Source organism: Aotus nancymaae, unplaced genomic scaffold (assembly GCF_030222135.1).
Source record: "Aotus nancymaae isolate 86718 unplaced genomic scaffold, 86718_ANA_hifiasm-v0.15.2.pri h1tg000048l, whole genome shotgun sequence".
NCBI lineage: Eukaryota > Metazoa > Chordata > Mammalia > Primates > Aotidae > Aotus > Aotus nancymaae.
Window position 1 is genome coordinate 2984632 of NW_026988462.1, and position 22585 is coordinate 3007216.

Here is a 22585-nt window from a genome sequence, read left to right on the forward strand (position 1 = left end):
TTTCCACATGGATTTTGTTTTGTTTTGTTTTGAGACAGAGTCTTACTCTGTTGCCCAGGCTGGAGCGCAGTGGCAGATCACAGCTTACTGCAGCCTCCAGCTTCTGGGGCTCAGGTGATTCTCCCACCTCAGTCTCCCAAGTAACTGGGACTACAGGTGCATACCAACACGCCCACTAATTTTTTTGTAGAGATGGGTTTTTGCCATGTTGCCCAGGCTGGTCTTGAACTGCTGGACTCAAGCGATGTGCCCACCTCGGCCTTCTGAAGTGCTGAGATTACAGGCGTGAGCCACTGTGCCCAGCCTCACATGGGTATTTTGAAACCAATAGGTGAGTCTTATGACTGGATTTCAGAACATCTGTAATTTCTGGTTCTAAATGCAAAATGCATAATCACACTCGTTTTGAACAGAATAAATGGTACTCAGATACTTGTAAATTTTACTCTAAATGATTCCATTAAAAAAAAGAGGGGGCTGGGCACGGTGTAATCCCAGCACTTTGGGAGGCCGAGGTGGATGGATCACCTGAGGTCAGGAGTTCGAGACCAGACTGGCCAACATGGCGAAACCCCATCACAAAAAAAACAAAGGAAGAATATACCCATGCTTTTAGTAACACAAGTGCACCTGCATACTCACCTATTAAATTTCTGGCCAGTTCTGCAGCAATATCACAAATTTTTTTCCTCATGCTAGATTGGGTTTCCATTTGAATAATCATGAGTAGCTCACTCTTGATGGCAGTCTGAACATCAGAGGGAAGTGTTGGATAAACTTCATCAAATGCAGAGGACAAGAGACGTCTTAGGAGAACCGCGGCCATTTGTCTAGCCTATAAATAGATAACATTGTTAATAACTAGATTCATTCTGCCATTGATGTATTTCACTGTTGTATTTTTGTATTTCAAAGGTACCTTGTCAGTTTTCTAAAGAAGTAACATATGTAACTTTTTCTAATTACATTAGTCTATTACATAGAAAGTGCTACAAAATAAGCCAAATACTTAATATGAGGATAACTCTTAAACACATTACAATTCAATTAGGAATACATATCTCAGCAATGATAAACCTGTCTTTAATTCCTATTTTTAACACATGATTTGGGAGAAAAACAAATTTTAAATTGTAAACCCTATAATGAATGCTTTTCCTACTCCTCTGTCTGGTCTCATTCTAGAATACCAAGTGCCTTTCCCACCCAACCTTAGGCTCCCAGCCTGGCCTAACTTGTTATATAACTGCCCTTTCATTAGCATCTTAGATAAAATGCTTCTTTCAAGCAAACAAACATTACAAGTTCCCAATACCTAAAATGTGCTAATCCATTTCAACATGTGTCTTCTTAGATACTCATTTTCAAATCTGTGTAATTACATTTGGTATTTTCTGTAAAACACTTCTTGAGATTATCGGGCCGGGTGCGGTGGCTAGTGCCTGTAATCCCAGAACTTTGGGAGGCTGAGGTAGGTGGATCACCTGAGGTCAGGAGTTCGAGACCAGTCTGACCAACATGGAGAAACCCCGTGTCTACTAAAAACACAAAATAAGCCGGGCGTGGTGGTGCATGCCTGTAATCCCAGCTACTTGGGAGGCTGAGGCAGGAGAATCTTTAACCCAGGAGGCGGAGGTTGCGGTGAGCTGAGACTGTACCACTGCACTCCAGCCTGGGTGACAAGAGCAAAACTCCATCTCAAAGGACAACAACAACAAAAACATTACTTGAAATTATCAAAAGAAAAGCTAAGACAAATGCCATTCTAAAATTTTATCAAATCAAACCAATAAACTATTGAGAACATTGAACCTAATCTTTCCCGCTCTTGCTTTCTCCAGGCTGATGTTAATCATTATCACTATAATTACTTTGGGAATCTGACCAACAAAAAATGTTAAGCTATAGAAATAAAATTGGCTATTTTTTTTCTCTATTACTTTTCACTGAGAAATCTCTTTATTGAAACATTTATAGTAGGTAGAAACCTTTACAAATATTTAACATATGTTCTAGAAAGTGGTTACAATTCTTATAAAAGTGGTTAAAACTCATGTGCAATTCTTCTCACACATATACCAAAAACTATAAAGCCACAATCAAGATGCTGTCACTAATTTACAATCACTAATTCTTGAATTAGTTAAGATTTAAATAAGGTTTAATCCAAGTTTTTAAAAATAAAATTCAGTAATTTTCATTATTATTCTTGGCTTTAAAATTTGTTTACTAGCTAACTTGTACTCATCTTCAAGAATTAGAACAGTCATCTGTTTTTAGTGATAGAAGTTACCCTATATATGGTTCTTCTTCACATCTGACAACCATTTTGAGTTACAGAAAAGAACATGTTACAAAAGCAAAGTACCTCTTGTCACCTAAAAAAAAAAAACTGGGATACTTTTATATGGCTTTTAAAGTGTTAGGAGAGAACATGAAGTTGCTATCTAAACTGCTTGACTATTCATCTGCTTAGAGAAAACTGACTGGAAGAAGTCAGGTGAAACATGATGTAGAAGTCTAGTATGACTTTACTTCCATGAAGGATAAGCACTTTACATATAGTTTGACGGTTAGCAAAAAAGTCTTACACTATGACTCTAAATGTAATATTCTGTAGTTAGAACAGTTTTCTAGACTTGGGTATTTTTATACCTTTTCCAAAGTAAAGAGATATTCAATGGCATTCAATATTTATGAGGATATTAACCTATGGGGGGAAAATTAGCTATGAAATGCCTCCATCAGTAGCAGAAAACTATAAAATCGTAGAAAATAGCCTTGTTTTACCATAGGGAAAAAGAATTCCTAAAATTAAAGCAGGCTGGGTACGGTGGCTCATGCCTGTAATCCAACACTTTGGGAGGCCGAGGTGGTGGGGGGGTGGGGAGGGTGCAGATCAAGAGGTCAGGAGTTCAAGACCAGCCTGGCCAATATGGTGAAACCTCATCTCTACTAAAAATACAAAAATTAGCTGGGCATGGTGGCATGCACCTCTAGTCTCAGCTACTTGGGAGGCAGAAGACTCACTTGAACCGGGAGTTGGAAGCTGCAGTGAGCAAAGGTCAATCCACTACACTCCAGCCAGGGTGACAGAGTGAGACTCCGTCTCCAAAAAAGAAAACAAACAAACAACAAAAAAAGAAAGCAAAAAAGCAAATTTGATTTTTGGTAAAGTAACTAGGTAATTAGCTAAAAACCATGATTCTAATAAAAAAATTCTAGAAAATGTATCTGTTCCTAAGTATGTCTTTAGTACACACACTTCATCTAGAGATAGTTACAAGCATAAATTTTTAAAGATAGGCAAAAAGTATTTTTTCCAAAAGATTGGTAACACATCAAAACACTGAACTAAGTTACTTCTTTACAACAAATTGTTTCGAGAAAGAAAATTTTTAGCTACAATAATGACTTAAATTAGGCCAGGCAGGGTGGCTCATGCCTGTAATCCCAGCACTGTGGAAGGCTGAGGGGAGTGGATTACTTAAGGTCAGGAGTTCGTGACCAGCCTGGCCAACATGGTGGAACACTGTTTCTACTAAAAATATAAAAATTTAGCTGGGCATGGTGGTGGGTGCCTGTAATCCCAGCTACTCGGGAGGGTGAGGAAGGAGAATTGCTTGAACTCAGGAAGCATAGGTTGCAGTAAGCCGAGATCGCATCACTGCACTCCAGCCTGGGCAACAGAGCAAGATTGTGTCTCCAAAAAAAAAAAAAAAAATTTCAAATCACTTAAATTTAATAAAACCATTAACCTTCATCTACCCTGGACCTATTATCTTATTCAAAATAAAAGGCAATTCTCATTCTTAATACAAAGTACTTAAAAAAAAATCACATGATCACTCCTAGGTAGCTTTTAGCAAACAGTAAGTTCAAAGTTCTAGTAAAGTCTATGTGGAAAATCACAATTCTCATTTCTACTCTGATCATTATCTAAAAACTTGTTTTCTAAGAAGGTAATAGTCACAAATATTAAGATAGTACCTCTTCAGCAGCTGTCGTATTTCTGATGGCTTGTAAGAGGAATGTGATCTTTGACTGGCCTGGGATATTCTCATAGGTTTCCTACATTAAAAAAAATAGGAAAGAATGTTAGAAAACTCCATGGGTAAACCAGTGAAAGAAATAAAGAGTGGGAAGGATGCATGAGAAATTATTTAATCTAGGTCTGGTGTTAACACCTTCTGTGACATGAAATCTACTTCAGATACGTTAGGGAATAGAAGATGTCTACCAGGTTACTTACCAAGTTCCTTTTTCTTAAACAAATGTTTCTAATGTGTGTGCATGTTTTCCCAATTTTTGCTCCCTGGTTAACAAAACTCAAGGCCTAAGAGAGTCAAAAAATTGCCAAATGTGACTTATGCCGTTGTGCTGCAAATTTTAGTGCTTATTTAAAATCACCTTACATTATGAGAAACTGTTAACAGTTTTTAGACTGAATGATGTACAACTGGTTCAAATTACCACTACTTACAACCACCAGACACACACCTGGAAGTAAGTCAGAGAAACAAAGTATTCAAATTCTTTATGTTACATTTCTTCCAAGTAAAGATCATACTAAAACCATATTACATACATAAATGAATGTGGTCAGGATAAATTTAGTCAGGAGGCTTTAATGTCTTTTGTAGATTATTAGCAAGAGGTTTGTGACTCAGGACACCCTATTGTCTGTTAATAAAGTAAAATCACAACAAATTGGTTAATAATAAAAAGCTGACACCAATTAACAGACAGCTGATCAGAACAGATTAAAAAATAAGAAGCAACTATATGCTGTCCAGAAAAGTGCAGATTCATGTCCAAGAATTCTAATGGTATTTGTTCACTATGGAAAAGAAATCAATTTAAGTACACTTGGAATTGTTTCCTCTAAGAAGCTTCTTAGTAAGTAAATGATAATCCATCATTATCTAGCAATTGAGGGTTTCTTTAGCACTTACCTGCCCTCACCGTTACCATACCTCTATAGCTACCTGGCTTCTCTGGAACAAAGTGACAAGAGAGGAAAAACAAGGCTATTTTGAATCCACATCTACCTTAAACCTTTTACTAAGGGCCACATGGTATCTGTGAGATATTAACAGATAAGGAAACAAAGGCTTACAAGTTAATGACATGCCCAAGATCACAGACAATGAATGGCAGACAGAACTCTGGTCCCTTAAGGCCAACCATATTCAAAATCTCTCTGGTACTGAAAGCTCTCAATTTCACTTCATTAAGCAACCAGTTTTATTTATGCAGTGCTACAGTTTTCAAACTTTTCAAATATCATCTGTCTGGGGAAGAAAAGATTTTTGGGGAAAGGAGAATTCAAGATCCTCTGATAACCTCAAGTTTCCATTCTAGTAAAAAGCACATAGGATGATAACAATGCTGAAAACTGCCAAAAAGTATTCACAGCTGGGGAGAGAAGATGGTCTGAATTTATTTATCCAGAAGAGATAATTTATGTAAAGATATTCAAAAGCTGACTGCAAAAATGGTTACGTACCTTTGAGACTTTTCACTTATTATTTACCAAAGCAACTGCTTATACCAGTAGTATGTTTCCATTTAAAAAGTATCTCACTATACAATAAAAAGCACCCAGCTTAGCCAACTAGACACTGATAATGGGATCAATGTTTAACACTTAAATTTCCGGTGGTCTAAATCAAGTTTTGCAAAAACTCCTTTACGAGGCTAGCACTCTCAGAAAACTTAATATAAAACCTGAGGCTCTCTACTTCTGCCCAGGGGAACTGATGGTGTCACTATACTAACTCTAGTAGACTTAACGTTGGGTCAAATATTAAACTCTACTCCATAATAAATTAGAAGCCAATGGTTCGAGAGTTTAGTATGAGTGACAGATGATTTCTGCTGAGAGAGGGTTGTCTCCATCTGATATATTCCATTATCGTAATCGAAATATAGTATTATATCAATACCACCACAATGGTTAAGGATAATGATTACACAGTCTAATTTCCAAACAAACAGGGATGGTACCTCTTTATCTTTGCATGAGTACCTAGCACATTAGATGTAGCAATTATAAAGACTGTTTCTAATATTATTCCTAGCATTAGTCCAGTTAGGTTCAGTGAATGTTACCAGTGTTGAGGCAAACAAAATTTCAATTCTATTTGGTTCCACCTTATACAATTCACACAATGCAAACACTTCTCCTCTGCCTCTTCCCTGCCCACGAAGAAAAAATGCTCATATGTACTCATCTCATTCCATAAATATTTATAGTGAGCCTACCCTGTATGAGGAAAAGGAAAAGAGGGGACACATGACTTTTATCTATTAAGACCCTGGTTCCTCAACAATCAGGTATATTTTTCAATGTTATCCTCTGTCCATTCAAATCTCAACAATGGGCTGGGTGTGATGGCTCATGCCTGTAATTCCAACACTGGGAGATGGGAGAATCACTTGAGGCCAGGAGTTCAAGACCAGCCTGGGCAACATAGCAAGACCCCCGTCTCTACAAAAAACACTAAATGAAATTTGCTATTAGAATCAATGAGGAATAAAGTCTGTATGGAGAACCTTAGTAATGATTAATAAATACTTAAGCTTATGTCATATAAAAATGTCTAGTCATAAATACCATAAAAACTACTTTGCACTACTTGTCAATGATTTATTCAATAGTTTATTCACATTATCAGAATAGAAATAAAATATAAAGTCTGTCTAATGGTGCACACAATGGAAAAAGTTTTAACTTTTTAGAGTTTTGAAGTCCCTTCAATGATTTCAACCAAACATAAAACCATATTTGAATACGAAAGAAGTCACCTTAGTCAACAGTTTGGTATTTATGTGTCGACTAAGTATTTTTATTTTGAATGAGTAAATTACAAAGGTATTCACTGAGCCCTGGCCAATTCTTTAGTTCACAGAAAATATTTCTATATTTGCTATATCAGACTTAATGCTAATTTTATTTCATTTGATTTCTTATAAAAGGCTTGTTTCATTAGGCAAAAAAGAAAGGGACATTATATGGCACCAGGGAGCTTCCCTTCACATTTACTTTTTTTGGGGTCAAACTGGAAAATTCTGTACCACAGTACTTACTTTACATATTAATATATTCTCAGGATATACAAAGAAAGTCAAAACCTAGTATATGAATGTTTTCACTAGGAATAAAGAGACTAAGAGAATAGCAATACTAATTTCCAATTGCTCTTTATGAGAAAATGTGCTGAATGCTGATAACTATCCCCAAAGTGATGTAAGTGATAAAAGATTTACAACGGGCACCAATTGGAATTCAAGCTAAACCAGACACTGGTATTTAGTTCAATAGAAGAGAGCTTCCCCACTAGGCTTGACAATAGAGACTTAAGCAATTGGAGGGAAGAGGGAGAATTAAACTAGCTTACTAATTACAATGCTGTTCTGCTTTGTAACACATGGAAATTTCTATTATGGGTTGGGATTAAAAACTTATTTTGGCGAAAAATAATCTCAAGAGTTAGCAGAAAGTATTAATTTCTTTTTTTAGCATCATCATATCCCTAAGGCAAATTGGTGCAATACATGCATATTACTTCTAGGAACAAATGCTACTTTTCAGTATTCTACAAGCAAACTTGGCAAAGTGCAAAGATAGGTATACAGGTACTCCTGTGCACAGTACTATTTTTAAAAGAGCAGGTCACTGGAAACCTCAATATCCATTTCATAGAGGGTTGCTTATATAAATATCTATCCATATGATGTATAAACTATAGTTTGCCAAAAAACTCACTTATGAACCAATGTGAAATATACTGAGTGAAAAATCCAAGTTGCAAAATAGTGTGTATTATAAGCCCATTCAAGTAAAAAATGAATGTGTATGTTAAGATGTATTTTCAGAGAAGATTCATGAGACACTTAAGTGTGGTCACCTTTGGGAAATGGGATAAAAAACTACCCTATTTACCGTTTGAATTTTTACCCTGAACATGCATTACATGTATAATAAATAAAAAGTTAATAAAGTGAATATTTGAAAATGCCTTTTCAGGTATAACCGAATTTTCGGTGTGTTTACTTAATATAAAACCTCTAAGTGTAACCAGCATATCCACCATCTATTCAAAACAAGTATGAACAACACTGTGGTTTTAAAGACACCTGTAAAAGTCTTCAGCCCTGATTTCAGAAGAGGACCTGTCATCAATTTCATTAGCTATATGTAAAATTAATTTTGTTCTGTAAAAATATCTGGCTAAACATCCTTTACTTAACCTTATAAAACTCTTCAATCGCATGGTTGCAAAAACTCCATATATAATCAAGTTTGGCAGTCAGCTATGATAATACATTTAAAAGTTTCTCCCTCCCCTTAAGTATCTCACAAGAAATGTGGTCTCAATGCTGACAATGTACCATCAGTGTTTTAGTGAACTTGGTAAATGAGCTTACAGATATATTTAAAATACTGTCACTTGAAACTATCTCCACATTTTGGAGGCCAGGAACCAGAGGTGGCTTGAAAAAGAGAGAGATTCAGGTTAGATTTCATGAAGTTGAAGACTTAAACATATGGTACCGGACCAGTTAAACAACGGAAGTCCCACTACATCCCATCTATCCCACGATTCTCTAGAGAGCAAAGAAAATTTATCTCAAGGAAGAGCAGAGTAAGTGTATTATAAGCCCAGAGTAAGGTGGAAACTACATAGAAAGAAACCCTAAAGGCAACTTCACCAAACGGGGGTGGAAGGGGGTAGGGAAATTTGGCTTCTGATGTTAGGAACTAGAATGGTAAAGAAAACTAAACGGAAGCAAGCGAAAAGGCAGCAGCGACAAGGCAGGGCACACATTTCAAAGAGAGGGACAGACGGTGTGGAGATGAGCAGGGAGCAGAAGCAGGGGTGACGGGTCAGGTAGCAGCCAGGGTTTGGGAGACCCACAGCGCCAGGCTGGGTGGGGACGCTGCTGGAAGGGCGGTGGGGGCTCCCGCTGGGAGAAAGCGGGAAAGGGGCAAGCGGGCAGCTCGGAAGGGGGAGGTGGCCAGCGAAGTTGGGGCCAGGGGCCCGCCCGGCACCCCACACCTGGGCGGGGGCAGCGAGTCGGGAGCGGCCGCACGTGGGTACGAGCGGCGGCGGTAGGTAACTGGCGCCGGGCGCCGCGGCAGCAATGGCCGGAAAAGCCCGGGGGCACGACCGGGCGCCGCCGGCCGCCTCACACGTGGGCTGCGCGGCCGCCGCCCGCCGGGCCCAGACTGTGCGGCAGCCGCGGACCAGCGGAGTCTCGGCTGGGCCAGCGTCGGGAAAGGTCGGCGCGCCGGCCAGGGCGCGGAGATAGGGGCGGCGAACTCTGTTACCTCTGCCTGTTTCCGGACTACATTGTCGGGGCTGAGCAGGTTTCCCAGGAGCAGGTAGAACTGTTGCTGCTCCGCCGCGGCCGCCGCCATTGCGCTAGGCGTGAGAGAGAAGGAGGGAGGGGAGACAGGAGCCGTGAGGCGCGCTGGCGGGCCGCGGGAGGAGCGGGGGCGGGCCCAGCGCGGGGACCGGCACCAGCGGCGGCGCGGGGCGTGAGGAGGGGCCGGGCGGGAAGGGCGGGGCAAAGGGGAAAGGGGAGGATGGGGCGGGGCCTCGCGGCCTCTCACCCCGCCGGGGCCGCAGGCGTCGCCGCCTCATTGGTCCTAGGCGCGGGGGGGCGGTGCCGAGGCCGCCTCCTCGGGGGCCGCGCCGATTGGCCACGCACCCTGCGGTGCCGTCACTGTCCGCGCGCCGTGGGCCGCTGGGCTGTGGGCGGGTGGGGCCGGCCGGCCGGCGGCTTCGCAGCTGGGCCAAGACTCGGGTCAGGGTCGAGACCTCGGCTGGGGCCGGGGCTGCGTCGCGGGGACAGCAGGAGGAGCCTGCCGGCGGGCTGGGTCGCGGCAAGAGGCCTGGGGCCTGGCCGGGGAGGAGGGGCTAGCTCCTGAGCGCGGGAGATTTCGGTGCCGCGGGCTGGCCGGCCTCCCTGCCGACCCCCGGCCCCTCCCCACGGCCGCTGGAGCAGGCCCCACCCCCTCGGTCCCTTTACCCCTGGGACCCAGCCCTTCACCCCTGGGAAGGCGGCCCCTTTAGGCCCACTTCTACCTCCCTTCCACCCACAGACTCCTCGCTCTGTCAGACCCTCCGACCTCCCTCAGGGCTGTGGACTCAGGCCGCCCCTTCCCGCCGCGCTCACCAGTGACTTACGCCTGGGGCTTGCCCTAAAGAGGGTTTACTCAGCCCTGGGCTCTCCCTCCAGGCGTCGGTCATCCTCGGATGTCCACGTAGCAAACATGCCCCCACCCCAGGATCTGTGACTGTTGCCTTGAATCCCTTGTTTTGGGGTTCTGTTCTCGCCATGCTTGGGGAACGTCTAGAGAGAAACCTTTCTTCCTAAAGGAACACTGATTTACAGGGCTGATACCTCAATCTCAGTTGAGGAACCCAGAGGCATAATTTCAATTTCAGCATTCTAATGCGTGATAATACACTTAATGTTCTTTAACTGCTGGGGCTGCCAAAGGCAAAGAGAGCAGTGTGCAAATCAAAGGGTACTTCTGTTGAGACCCTGTTGTATCCAATACATTGTAATGCTCAGCCTTCTGGGAAGTTCACTGCACTTAGAAGCCCATTCCCATAGACAGTGTCCTTATTGTTTATAAGAGTATAATTTTCTTACAAAAAAAAAAAAAAAAAAACCTCAGGGGCTGGGTGCGGTGGCTCACACCTGTAATCCTAGCACTTTGGGAGGTTGAGGTAGGCAGATCCCCTGAGGTCAGCAGTTCTAGACCAGCCTGTGAGGGGTTTCAACAGGGCGAAACCCCCACTCTACTAAAAATACAAAAAAAAAAAAAAAAATAGCTGTATGTGGTGGCACAGGCCTGTAATCGTAGCTACTTGGGAGGCTGAGGCAGGAAAATCGCTTGAACCCAGGAAGCAGAGGTTGCAGTGAGCCAAGATTGTGCCACTGCACTCCAGCCTGGGCAACAGAGCGAGACTCCCTCTCAAAAAAAAAAGAAAGAAAGAAAAGAAAAGAAAATAATTCAGATATTGCATAAAGGCAACCCACAGGAGTATAGACTTATTTATTTCCCAAGGACATCAAATGGTGAAAGATAAAGAACCTTGAACTTGAGTCTAGGGGATTTGTATCTTTAGTCTCTTACTAGCTGTGTAACCTTGAGTGCTTAATGTTGCTAAGCCTCAATTTCTCATCTATAAAATAGGGATAATAAAAAGTATATTATCATAAAAGTTCTTCTAGCATTAACTTATAATTGGAAGTAAAAATGCAAGGATAGAAAACGTTGAGTCTTGCTTACTCCGTATTAGCTGCCATTGCTTTGGCCACATTAAAATAAAAATAAAAACCAAAACTACCCCAAATTAATGTACTTAGTGGTTTATCTTGTGAATGGCCAGCTCCTTTCCCTTACAGTTTGTTAGACTTGACACTACTTCCATTAAGCGCTGGAGGCAAATTTGCTTAGAGCATTTGCAACCCCTTACAAAAAAGGATGAGGTTGGGGGAAAAGAAAAGTTTATCTCAATGGTACATGAAATCCTAGGTAGTCTAGCATTTTTGCTGTTAGGAAGTACTGCTCAGCCTGGGTGTGACCTATTTGTAATACTGCAGGTGACCAGGCTCCTTAACTAGAGAGCATCAGAATCCTCTCCTCCTAATGCTTTTAGTTTTATGGGCTCCCATGTTGATGCAAGTGTTCAGGAAATGGGAGAAGGTTGGAGAAGTTAGACTTGTAAGACCTCTGTGGAAGCTTTTCTCAACTGGGACAGAATTTGGTTTTGTCTGTCCTTTCTCATTTGCAGAGTGCTGAATGTAAATGACATAAGATTCTCCCAACCAAATAATGATTTTTAAGTTGCCTCAGGTCTCTATGACTCCTCGTCCTGGTAGTTGTAAGCTCTTATGCTCTTGATACCACAATTTATTATGAGGGTCAATTTAGATGATTTAAATCAAAGTGTTATAATCTGTAACTACGCCAATGTAAGCTGATGGCATTATTATTTTTATTAATAATTAACCTGGTACGATGAAAAAGAATGCTGGCTTCGTTTTCTTATCTGTAAAATTGGAATAATAGTTCTTCATTATTTTGAAAATAATGAAGAATAAAGTGTTTTGAAAGTTAGCATAATATAGGTAAATTCACTTATATGGTGTCTACATAAGTAGACACTCAGTAATTATCATCTTTTATTAGTAAGACGGATTTGAGAGTTAAATGAGACCTTAAACAAATAATTACTCTTTTTGTTTGTTTTTTTAGAGATGGGGTCTTGCTAAATTACCCAGGCCGGTCTTGAACTCCTAGGCTCAAGCGATCCTCCCACCTTGGCCTCTCAAAATGCTGGGATTACAGGCTTGAGTCACAGTGACTGGCCTTAAACAATTACTCTTAAAGCTGCATCTGATGCATAGTCATGTGTATCACATTTATGTTTATATAAAATCTATTTGCATATTTTCTATTAGTCTCCCAATTGTGCAAAGTAAAATAGTATATGGAATGGATTACAGATATTCAATAGACACTTGGATGATAAGTAAGATTTCTGACTCTAATATTGATGTTACCTGTTGCCTAGATAAGAGTCAGTAAAAAAAACTGGGAACGGTTGAAAAAGTGTTTGTTGAAAATATGCTGAAGTAGTCACCTTTTTTTCAGCTTTTTATCAAAACTTTCAAGTTCCTGCTCTGAAGCAGTCTGTTACATACAGTCAGTGCACCCCAGCCAAGGGGCAAGTGGGACCCTAACAATCCTGAAGGACCTGGTGCACAAGAAGCCTTCAGTTAATTGTGGACTGGAACATAGGCCAGGGAAATTTTGACTTGGTTGTTTTCTTTTGCGTTCTCTCTTGGTTTTGTATTTCAGGTTCAGTGGATATCTGCAGGTGGAGGCACTCATTTTAGGGAGACAAGGAACAGAGGCTCCAGAGCCAGCTAATATGCAAGTTTAAATGATAGCTTCACAATTTACATGCTCTGTGATCTGCCCAAGTTAACCTTCGTCAAGCCCAGTTTCCTCTTTGATGAAGTAGGCATAACAGAAGGGTTTTTTATTACTGATTAAAATACCTGGCATAGTGCCTGGCACAGAGTAAATGCTTAATAAATGGTGACTGTCATTGCTAATACAGATTGCAGCCCCTAAAATTTGTAACTTTAATTCTGATTGCAGATCTGTTAGATTATTGCATTTTTGTATTCCCATTATATAAGTGGTCATGTTACAGGAATGTACAATAATTGTGGTTAAGGCCAGGTGCAGTGGCTCACACCTGTAATCCCAGCACTTTTGGAGGTCAAGGTGGGCGGATCACGTGAGGTGGGGAGTTCGAGACCAGCCTGACCAACATGGAGAAACCCCGTCCTAATAAAAAGACAAAATTAGCCGGGTGTGGTGGCATATGCATGTAATCCCAGCTTCTTGGGAGGCTAAGGCAGGAGAATCGCTTGAACCTGGGAGGTGGAGGTTGTGGTGAGCCTAGATCCTGCCATTGCACTGCAGCCTGGGTAACCAGAGCAAAACTCTGTCTCAAAAAAAAAAAAAAAAATCTGTGGTCAAGAAAAAATCAGGTTTGATTCGATTATCACAGAGCATTTAAAGGCTATTTCCAGCTTTCAGTGCTACAATTGTAATACCCGGTATGGTAACCACTAGCCATTATGACTGTTGACCAATTGAAATATGGCTTGTTTGAGCTGAGACATGCTTTAAGGGTAAAATATACAGTAAATTTCAAAGACTTAGTAGGAAATTAAGAATAACAATTTTACATTGGTCACATGTAGGAATGTTAATATATTGGGTTCAATAAAATATATTAGTTATATTTATTAATAAACTATTGTTAAATGTATTAATTTCACTTTTTTCTTGTTAAAATATGGCTACTAGAAACTTTAAAATTTCATATGTGATTTGTATTTGTGGCTCATATTATATTTTGATTGGGCAGTGCTTTGCTAGAGAATAAAATAGCCAACTAGCTACACATAGGTGTCCTACATACTTTGTACATTGACATTTAGGAAGTGACTTTTGGCCGGGCATGGTGGCTTATGCCTGTAATCCCAGCACTTTGGGAGGCTGAGGTGGAAGGATTGCCTGAGCCCAGAAGTTCGAGACCAGCCTGGGCAACATGGTGAGACTCTGTCTTTTTAAAAGAAAAACAAAAAAGGAAGTGACTTTTCCCCAGGTGAAATCAGTTACCTTATTGTGTTTTCTGTTGCTTCCAGTTTTCCAACTTGATCCTCAGGGATTTGGAGACATGGTACAGTACTTTCTGAGCAGTGTTCCTTGGTTAGGAATTTCTTTCTTCTGCTGATTTGACATAAACAGAATTGTGGACCATTAGATGGTAATTAATTTTGAAGAATAAACCCTTATAAGTTAAATCAAAGACTGGTTAAGAGTTGAGGAAAATAAAAATACCTTTTATTTTCTTGATGTTAATAGTTTTCATTTAAAAGTGGTAAATGGATTTAAAAAAATAATTTGTTGCATTTTAAAACCTGAAACAAAAATATACCTAGAAGATTTCATTTTTAAGTTAAATGTTTTTTCTTAGAACACAAATAGTTTGAAAGTAAAAGGATAGAAAAGGACACACCATGCAAACAGTATTCAAAAGCAGATAATCAGCCTGGCCAACATAGCGAAACCCCATTTCTAAAAATACAAACATTAGCTGGGCGTAGTGGCAGGCGCCTGTAATCCCATCACTTTAGGAGGCTGAGGCAGGCAGATCAGGAGTTTGAGACCAGCCTGGCCAACATGGTGAAACCTGTCTCTACTAAAAATACAAAAGCTGGGCATGGTGGCTCACGCCTGTAATCCCAGCACTTTGGGAAGCTGGGGTGGGTGGATTACTTGAGGTCAGGAGTTCAAGAGCAGCCTGGCCAACATGGTGAAACCTCGTCTCTACTAAAAATACAAATGTTAGCCAGGCGTGGTGGCAGGCACCAGCTACTCGGGAGGCTGAGATATGAGAATTGTTTGAACCTGGGAGGTGGAGGCTGTAGTAAGCCGAGATGGTGCATTGCAGTCCAGTCTGGGCGAATAGAGCAAGACTCCATCTCAAAAAAACAAAAGCAGGAGCAATGGCTATCTTAATTTTAGACAAAATAGATTTTAAATCTATTTTAAAATATCAGTAGAGATAATGTCAGTAGAGATAAAGAGAACAATTTTATAATAAAAAAATCAGGAAGATAGAGCATTTAAACACATGTGCCTAATAGCACCAAAATACACAGAACAAAACCTGACAGAATTAAGGAAGAAATACGTAATTCAACAAAAATGGTTTGAGACTTCAGTTCCCACCTTTCAATAACTGATTGGATAACTAGATAGATCAATGATAAATGGAATACCATGAACAAGATAAACCAACTAGATCTAAAAGACTTGTGTAAGACACTCCACCCAAAAGCAGCAGAGTAAACATTTCCTCAAGTGAATATGGAACATTCTCCAGGATAGACCATATGTTAGGCCATAAAACAAGCTTCAGTCAATTTAAAAGGATTGAAACCATACAAAGTATATTCTCTGACCACAGTAGAATAAAATTAGAAATCAAGTACAAAAGGAAATTTGAGAAATTCACAAGAGATTAAACTGCATACTCCTAAATAACAAAGAAGAGATCACAAGATGGCCTGGCATGGGGTCTCACACCTCTAGTCACAATGCTTTGGAAGCCTGAGGTGGGAGGATATTTTGAGGCCAAGAGTTCAAGACTAGCCTGGGCAACACAGCAAGATCCTGTCTCTACAAAAAATTAGCTGGGCATGATGGCATCTGCCTGTAGCCCTAGCTTCTTGAGAGGCTGAGATGGGAGAATCCTTTGAGCCCAGGAATTCAAGGTTACAGTGAGCAATGATCGCACCACTGCATTCCAGCTTGGGTGACAGAGTGAGAACCCTTCTCTATATTGAAAAACAAAAATCACAAGAGAAATTAGAAAATACTTTGAGATGAATGAAAATGAAAATATAAGATACCAAAACTTATGGGATGCAGTGATAGCAGTGCTCATAGGGACACTTAGAGCTGTAAACATATACATTAGAAAAGAAGAAATTAATAACCTGCTTCATTAGATACTAAAGAAAGAAGGGCAAAATAAACCTACAACAAGCAGAAAGAAATAAAACAAGGAAGGAAGAGAAAGAAGAAACAGAAAGAGAAAGAAGACTAAAAAGGAAATAAATGAAATGGAAAATTTAAAAAGAAAATAAAAATTACCCAAAATTGTTTATTTGAGAAGATCAATGAAATTGACAAACTTTTGGCTGTATTGACCAAGGAAAAAAAGAGAGAGATTCAAACACTAAAATCAGGAATGAAAGAGGAGATATCACTACTCAGCTTTCAGAAATAAAAATAATTAGAATGCTATACACAATGGTATGCTAACTAATTAGATAACCTAGATAAAGTGGACAGATTTCTAGAAAAACACAAATCAAAAGTGATTCACAAAGAGATAGAAAATATGAAAAACCTTCAAGTAAAATGATTGAATTAGTTACATTATTTTATTTTTATTTCTTATTTATTTTTATTTGTTGAGATAGAGTCTTGCTCTGTCACCCAGGCTGGAGTGCAGTGGTTCGATGTTGGCTCACTGCAACCTCCACCTCCTGGGTTCAAGCAATTCTCCCGTCTCAGCCTCCTGAGTAGCTGGGACTATAGGTACACAGCACTACACCCAGCTAATTTTTGTATTTTTAATAGAGATGGGGTTCACCATTCAGTCAGGCTGGTCTCAAACTCCTGACCTCAGGTGATCCACCTGCCTTGGCCTCCCAAAGTGCTTTGATTATAGGCATGAGCCACCGTGCCCAGCCAAATTGGTAATTTTAAAAGAAAGAAAAGTCCAAGACCAGATGGCTTTACTGGTGAATTTTACCAAACATTTAAACAACAATCAACACCAATCCTTCTCAAACTTTGCAGAAAATATAAGCAGAGTTTAGACATAGTAAATAATTTTATAAGGCCCAAGTGCCCTGCTGCCAAAAACAAAAAAACTATAGACTAATATTGACATAAAAATTCTCAACAAAATACTAGCAAACTGAATTAAACAATATATAGAAAGGATTATCTACTATGACCAAGTGGAATTTATCCCAGGAATGAAAGGTTGTCATAATATATAAAAATCAATGTAATATACCACATTAATAAAGTATCAAAACTATATGAGCATCTCAATTGATGCAGGAAAAGCTTTTCACAGAATCCCAATCCCTTTTCATTATTAAAACACACAATAAACTAGGAATAAAGAGAAATTTCCTCAACTTCATAAAAGCCAGCTGTGACAAACTCACAGCTAACATCCTATTTAGTTGAGAAAAACTGGATGCTTTCTCCCTGAGATCAAGACAAGAATGTCTATTCTGACCCTTTTTACCCAATATTTTACTGGAAGTTCTATCTTTTTTTTTTTGAGAGGGAGTCTTGCTCTGTCACCCAGGCTGCAGTGTGGTGGCATGATCTTGGCTCACTGCAACCTCTGCCTCCCAAGGTCAAGCAATTCTGTCTCAGCCTCCCCGGTAGCTAGGATTAAGGCACATGCCACCACACCTGACTAATTTTTGTGTTTTTAGTAGAGATGGGGTTTCACCATGTTGGCCAGGCTGGTCTTGATCTCCTGACCTTGTGATCTGCCCACGCAGGCCTCCCAAAGTGCTGGGATTACAGGCATGAGCCACTGCACTGGCCTGGAAGTTCTATCTCTAGTCACAGGTAGCATCATTTCATATAAACAAAATCCTAAGGAATTCACACAAGCACACACACACACATACAAACTATTAGAACAAGCAAAACAAGTGCAACAAGGTTGCAGGATACAAGATAAATATATAAAATTCAATTGTAATTTCATACACTAGCAATAAACAGTCTGAATTAAGAAAACAGTTTTATTTACAATAGCATCAAAAAAGAATAAGACTCCGTAACAAAGTAACATTCAGTAACTTTCACAGAAGTGTAAGACCTGTATGCTGAAAATTATAAACATTGTTGGAAGAAATTAAAGAAGCTCTAAATAAATGGAAACTCATTCTATATGCAGGGATTAGGAGATTTAATATTATTAATATGGTGATACCCCCTTTCTTGATCTATAGATTCAAAGTAATCCCAATTAAGATTCACCTGCTTTTGTTTTTTCAGATATGGACAAGCTGATTTTTTTTTAAATTTTTATTTTAACTTCTAGGATACATGCACAGAATGTGCAGCTTTGTAACATAGGTATACATGTGCCATGGTGGCTTGCTGCACCCATCAACCCATCGTCTAGGTTTTAAGCCCCACAAGCATTAGTTATTTGTCCTAATGCTCTCCCTCCTATTGTCCCCCTACCCCCTGACAGGCCCCGGTGTGTGATGTTCTTCTCCAAGTGTCCCTTTGTTCTCACTGTTCAACTCCCACTTACGAGTGAGAACATGTGGCGTTTGGTTTTCTGTTCCTGTGTTAGTTTGTTGAGAATGATGGCTTCCAGCTTCATCCATGTCCCTGCATAGGACACGAACTCATCCTTTTTTATGGCTGCATAGTATTCCATGGTATATATGTGCCATATTTTCTTTATCCAGTCTATCATTGATGGGCATTTGGGTTGGTTCCAAGTCTTCACTATTGTAAATAGTGTTGCAATCAACATACATGTGCATGTGTCTTTATAGTAGAATGATTTATAATCTTTTGGATATATACCCAGAACTGGGATGGCTGAGTCAAATGGTATTTCTAGTTCTAGATCCTCGAGGAATCGCCACACTGTCCTTATTTAAGAAATGGTGCTGGGAAAACTGGCTAGCCATATGCAGAAAACAGAAACTGGGCCCATTCCTTACACCTTACACAAAAATTAACTCAGAATGGATTAACGACTTAAATGTAAAACCTAAAACCATGAAAACCATAGAAGAAAACCTAGGCAATACCATTAAGCACATAGGCATGGGTAAAGACTTCATGACTAAAACACTAAAAGCAATTGCAACAAAAGCCAAAATTGACAAATGGAATCTAATTAAACTAAAGAGCTTCTGCACAGCCAAAGAAACAGTCATCAAAGGGATGGATATGGTAACACACCCACATGCATCAGGAGTTCAAGACCAGCCTGGCCAACATGGTGAAACCCTGTCTCTACTAAAAATACAAAAGCTAGCTGTGCGTGGTGGTAGGCACCTGTGATCCAAGCTACTCATGAGGATGAGGCAGGAGAATTGCCTACAGAATGGGAGAAAATTTTTGCAATCTATCCATCTGACCAATGTCTAATATCCGGAGTCTACAAGGAACTTAAACAAAATTTGCAAGAAAAAAACAACCCCATCAAAAAGTGGGCAAAGGATATGAACAGACACTTTTCAAAAGAAGACATTTATGTGGCCAGCAAACAATGAAAAAAGCTCATAATCACTGGGTTATTAGAGAAATCTAAATCAAAATCACAATGAGATACCATCTCGCTCCAGTTAGAATGGCGAGCATTAAAAAGTCAGAAAACAACAGAAGCTGGCGAGGCTATGGAGAAATAGGAACACTTTTACACTGTTGGCGGGGATGTAAATTGGACAAACTGATTCTAAAAATTCAACCTGAGTTGCAAGAGACTCTGAGTAGCCAAAGCAGTTGAAAAAAACAAAACTCGAAAACTCACACTTGCTGAATTCAAGGCTTACCATAAAGCTATAATAATTAAGACACTGTGTTACTGGCATATAGGTCAATAGAACTGAATAGTGACTCCAGAAATAAACCTTACATGTGTTATCAGATTGATTTTTGACAAGGGTACTATGATGGTTAATTTTATGTTTCAGCTTGGCTAGGCTGTTGGTCAAACAGCAGTCTAGATGTTGCTGTGAAAGTATTTGTGGATATGATTTAACATTTATTGACTTTAAGTAAAGCATATTACCCTCCATAAGGTGGGTGGGTTTCATCCAATCAGTTGAAGGCCTTAAAAGCAAAGACGGAGGTTTCCCGGGGAAGAAAGCATTCTGCTACAAGACCACAGCACAGAAACCCTGCCTGAATCTCCACCTGCTGGCTTGCCCTTCAGATTTCAAACTGAAGACTGCAACATCAACTCATACCTGAATTTCCAGCCTGCTAGCCTGCCCTCCAGGGTTTGAACTTGCCATGTCTCATAATTATGTAGCAGATTCCTTAAAATAAATCTCGATCTTTTTTTTTTTTTTTTTTTTTTTGAGACAGAGTCTCATTGTCACCCAGGCTGGAGTGCAGTGGCATGATCTTGGCTCACTGCACCCTCTGCCTCCTGGGCTAAAGCGATTCTTGTGCCTCAGCCTCCTGAGTAGCTGGGACTACAGATGTGTGTTACCATACCCAGCTAATTTTTTGTATTTTTAATACAGACAGGGTTTTACCATGTTGGCCAGGCTGGTCTCCAACTCCTGACCTCAAGTGATCTGCCTGCCTGGGCCTCCCAAAGTGCTGGGATTACAGGTGTGAGCCACTGTGCCAAGCCTATTTCTTATTGGTTCAGTTTCTCTTGAGAACCCTGGCTAATATAAGAGCCATGACTGTTCACTGTGGAAAGATTGTTGCCGGTACAACTTGATATCCACATGCATTAGAATGAAGCTGGACCCATATTTCACATCATACAAACTTCAAAATGGATCACAGACTAAATGTAAGAGCTAAACTATAAAATTCTTGCAAGAAAATATAGAACTAAATCTTTGTTGCTTTGGGGTAGGCAATCATTTTTTGCTATGACATCAAGATCACAAAAGGCAAAAGAGGAACATAGATACGTTCGACTTCACAAAATTAAAACCTTTGTGCTTTTAAAGACACCATCAAGAAAGTGACAAGACAACCCATAGAATGGGAGAAAATATATACAAATCATATATATTTTTTGAGATGAAGTCTCACTCTGTCGCCCAGGCTAGAATGCAGTGGCATGATCTCAGCTCACTGCAGCCTCTGTCTCCCAGGTTCAAGCAATTCTCCTGCCTCAGCCCCCAATTAGCTGGGATTACAGGTGTGCGCAACCATGCCCAGCTAATTTTTGTATTTTTAGTAGAGACAGGATTTTGCCATGTTGGCCAGGCTGATCTTGAACTTCTGACCTCAAGTGGTCTACTTGCCTTGGCTTCCCAAAGTGCTGGGATTACAGGCATGAGTCACTGCACCTGGCCACAAATCATATATATATATATTTTAAATTCAGTCTCCATAGAGACTGTCAAAAATTGCCAGTGCCAATCATATTTCAAGTTGTCATAGCGGGGTATTGGGAAAAGTTTTCAATTAGCAATAATTGCACCTTGGATAAACCTCATTGGCTATGATACTGCCACTGTGCAAAGCTCACAAATCATGTATCTTATTAAGGGACTTATATTCAGAATATATAAAACACCCTACACCCAATAACAAAAGACAACCCAATTAAAAAATGGGTAAAACATTTGAATAGACATTTCTCCAAAGAAAATATACAAATGGCCAATAAGCACATGAGAAGATGTGCAGCATTGTTCATCATTAGGGCAATGCAAATCGAAACCGCAATGTGACACCACTTCATACCCAATAGAATGGCTTTAATAAAAAAGGCAATAGCAAGTGTTGGCAAGAATGTGGAGAAATTTGAACCCTCATACTTTGCTAATTGGAACATAAAATGGTACAGCCAATTTGGAAAACAGTCTGAATTAGCTGAGTGTGGTGGCGCACAGCTGTAATTCCAGCTACTCAAGAGGCTGAGGCACGAAAATCACTTGAACCTGGGAGGCGGAGGTTGCAGTGAGTCGAGATTGCACCATTGCAGTCCAGCCTGAGTTACCATTTGACTCAGTAATTTCACTTCTAGGTATACACGTAAGAGAAATAAAAACATATGTTCACACAAAAACTTGTACATGAATGTTCATGGCAGTATTATTCACGATAACCAAAAAGTGGAAACAATTCAACTGCCCATCTACTGGTGAATGGATAAACAAAATGTGGTCAAACCATACAAGGAAATATTACTTGGCAATAAAAGAATAAAGTAACGATATATGTAAAACATGGGTAAACCTTAAGCTCATTAGACTGCCTGAAAGAAGTCAGACACAAAGACCACAACTTTTTTTCGTCCCATTTACGGGAAATGTCCAGAATCAGCAAATCCATAGAGATAGCAGATTGATGCAAGCATGTACCTGGGCATGGGGTGGTTGGGGAAGCAGTGAGTGCTAAATATAGGGTTTTCTTTTAGGGTGATGAAAGAATGATAGTGATGGATGTGTAACCTACTGAATATACTAAACACTGCATTGTACACTTTAAAAGGTTGAACTTTTGGCCAGGTATGGTGGCTCATGCCTGTAATCCCAGCACTTTGGGAGGCCCTAGGTGGGTGGATCACCTAAGGTCAGGAGTTTGAGACCAGCCTGGCCAATGTGATGAAACCCTGTCTCTACTAAAAATACAAAAACTAGCTGTGCCTGGTGGTGGGCACCTGTAATCCCAGCAACTCGGGAGGCTGAGGCAGGA

General features: G+C 40.1%; 1 protein-coding gene and 1 non-coding gene across 2 annotated transcripts in view; both read right to left on the minus strand.

Moving 5' to 3' along the window:
• The window catches only part of IPO5 (importin 5), a 44294-nt gene extending 34863 nt beyond the window's left edge, over positions 1 to 9431 (minus strand). The window contains exons 1-3 of the mRNA XM_064362219.1: positions 9338 to 9431; positions 3991 to 4071; positions 643 to 835 (exon numbers count right to left, since the gene is read on the minus strand). Of these exons, the coding sequence (XP_064218289.1) occupies positions 643 to 835; positions 3991 to 4071; positions 9338 to 9427 (364 nt within the window). The 5' untranslated portion in view covers positions 9428 to 9431. The remainder of the gene's footprint in view (positions 1 to 642; positions 836 to 3990; positions 4072 to 9337) is intronic.
• An 11838-nt stretch (positions 9432 to 21269) lies between these two features.
• LOC135268973 (U4 spliceosomal RNA) lies at positions 21270 to 21410 on the minus strand. Its single transcript, XR_010337304.1, has one exon. It is a non-coding gene; the product is annotated as a U4 spliceosomal RNA (small nuclear RNA).
• Between the last annotated feature and the right edge of the window lie 1175 nt (positions 21411 to 22585).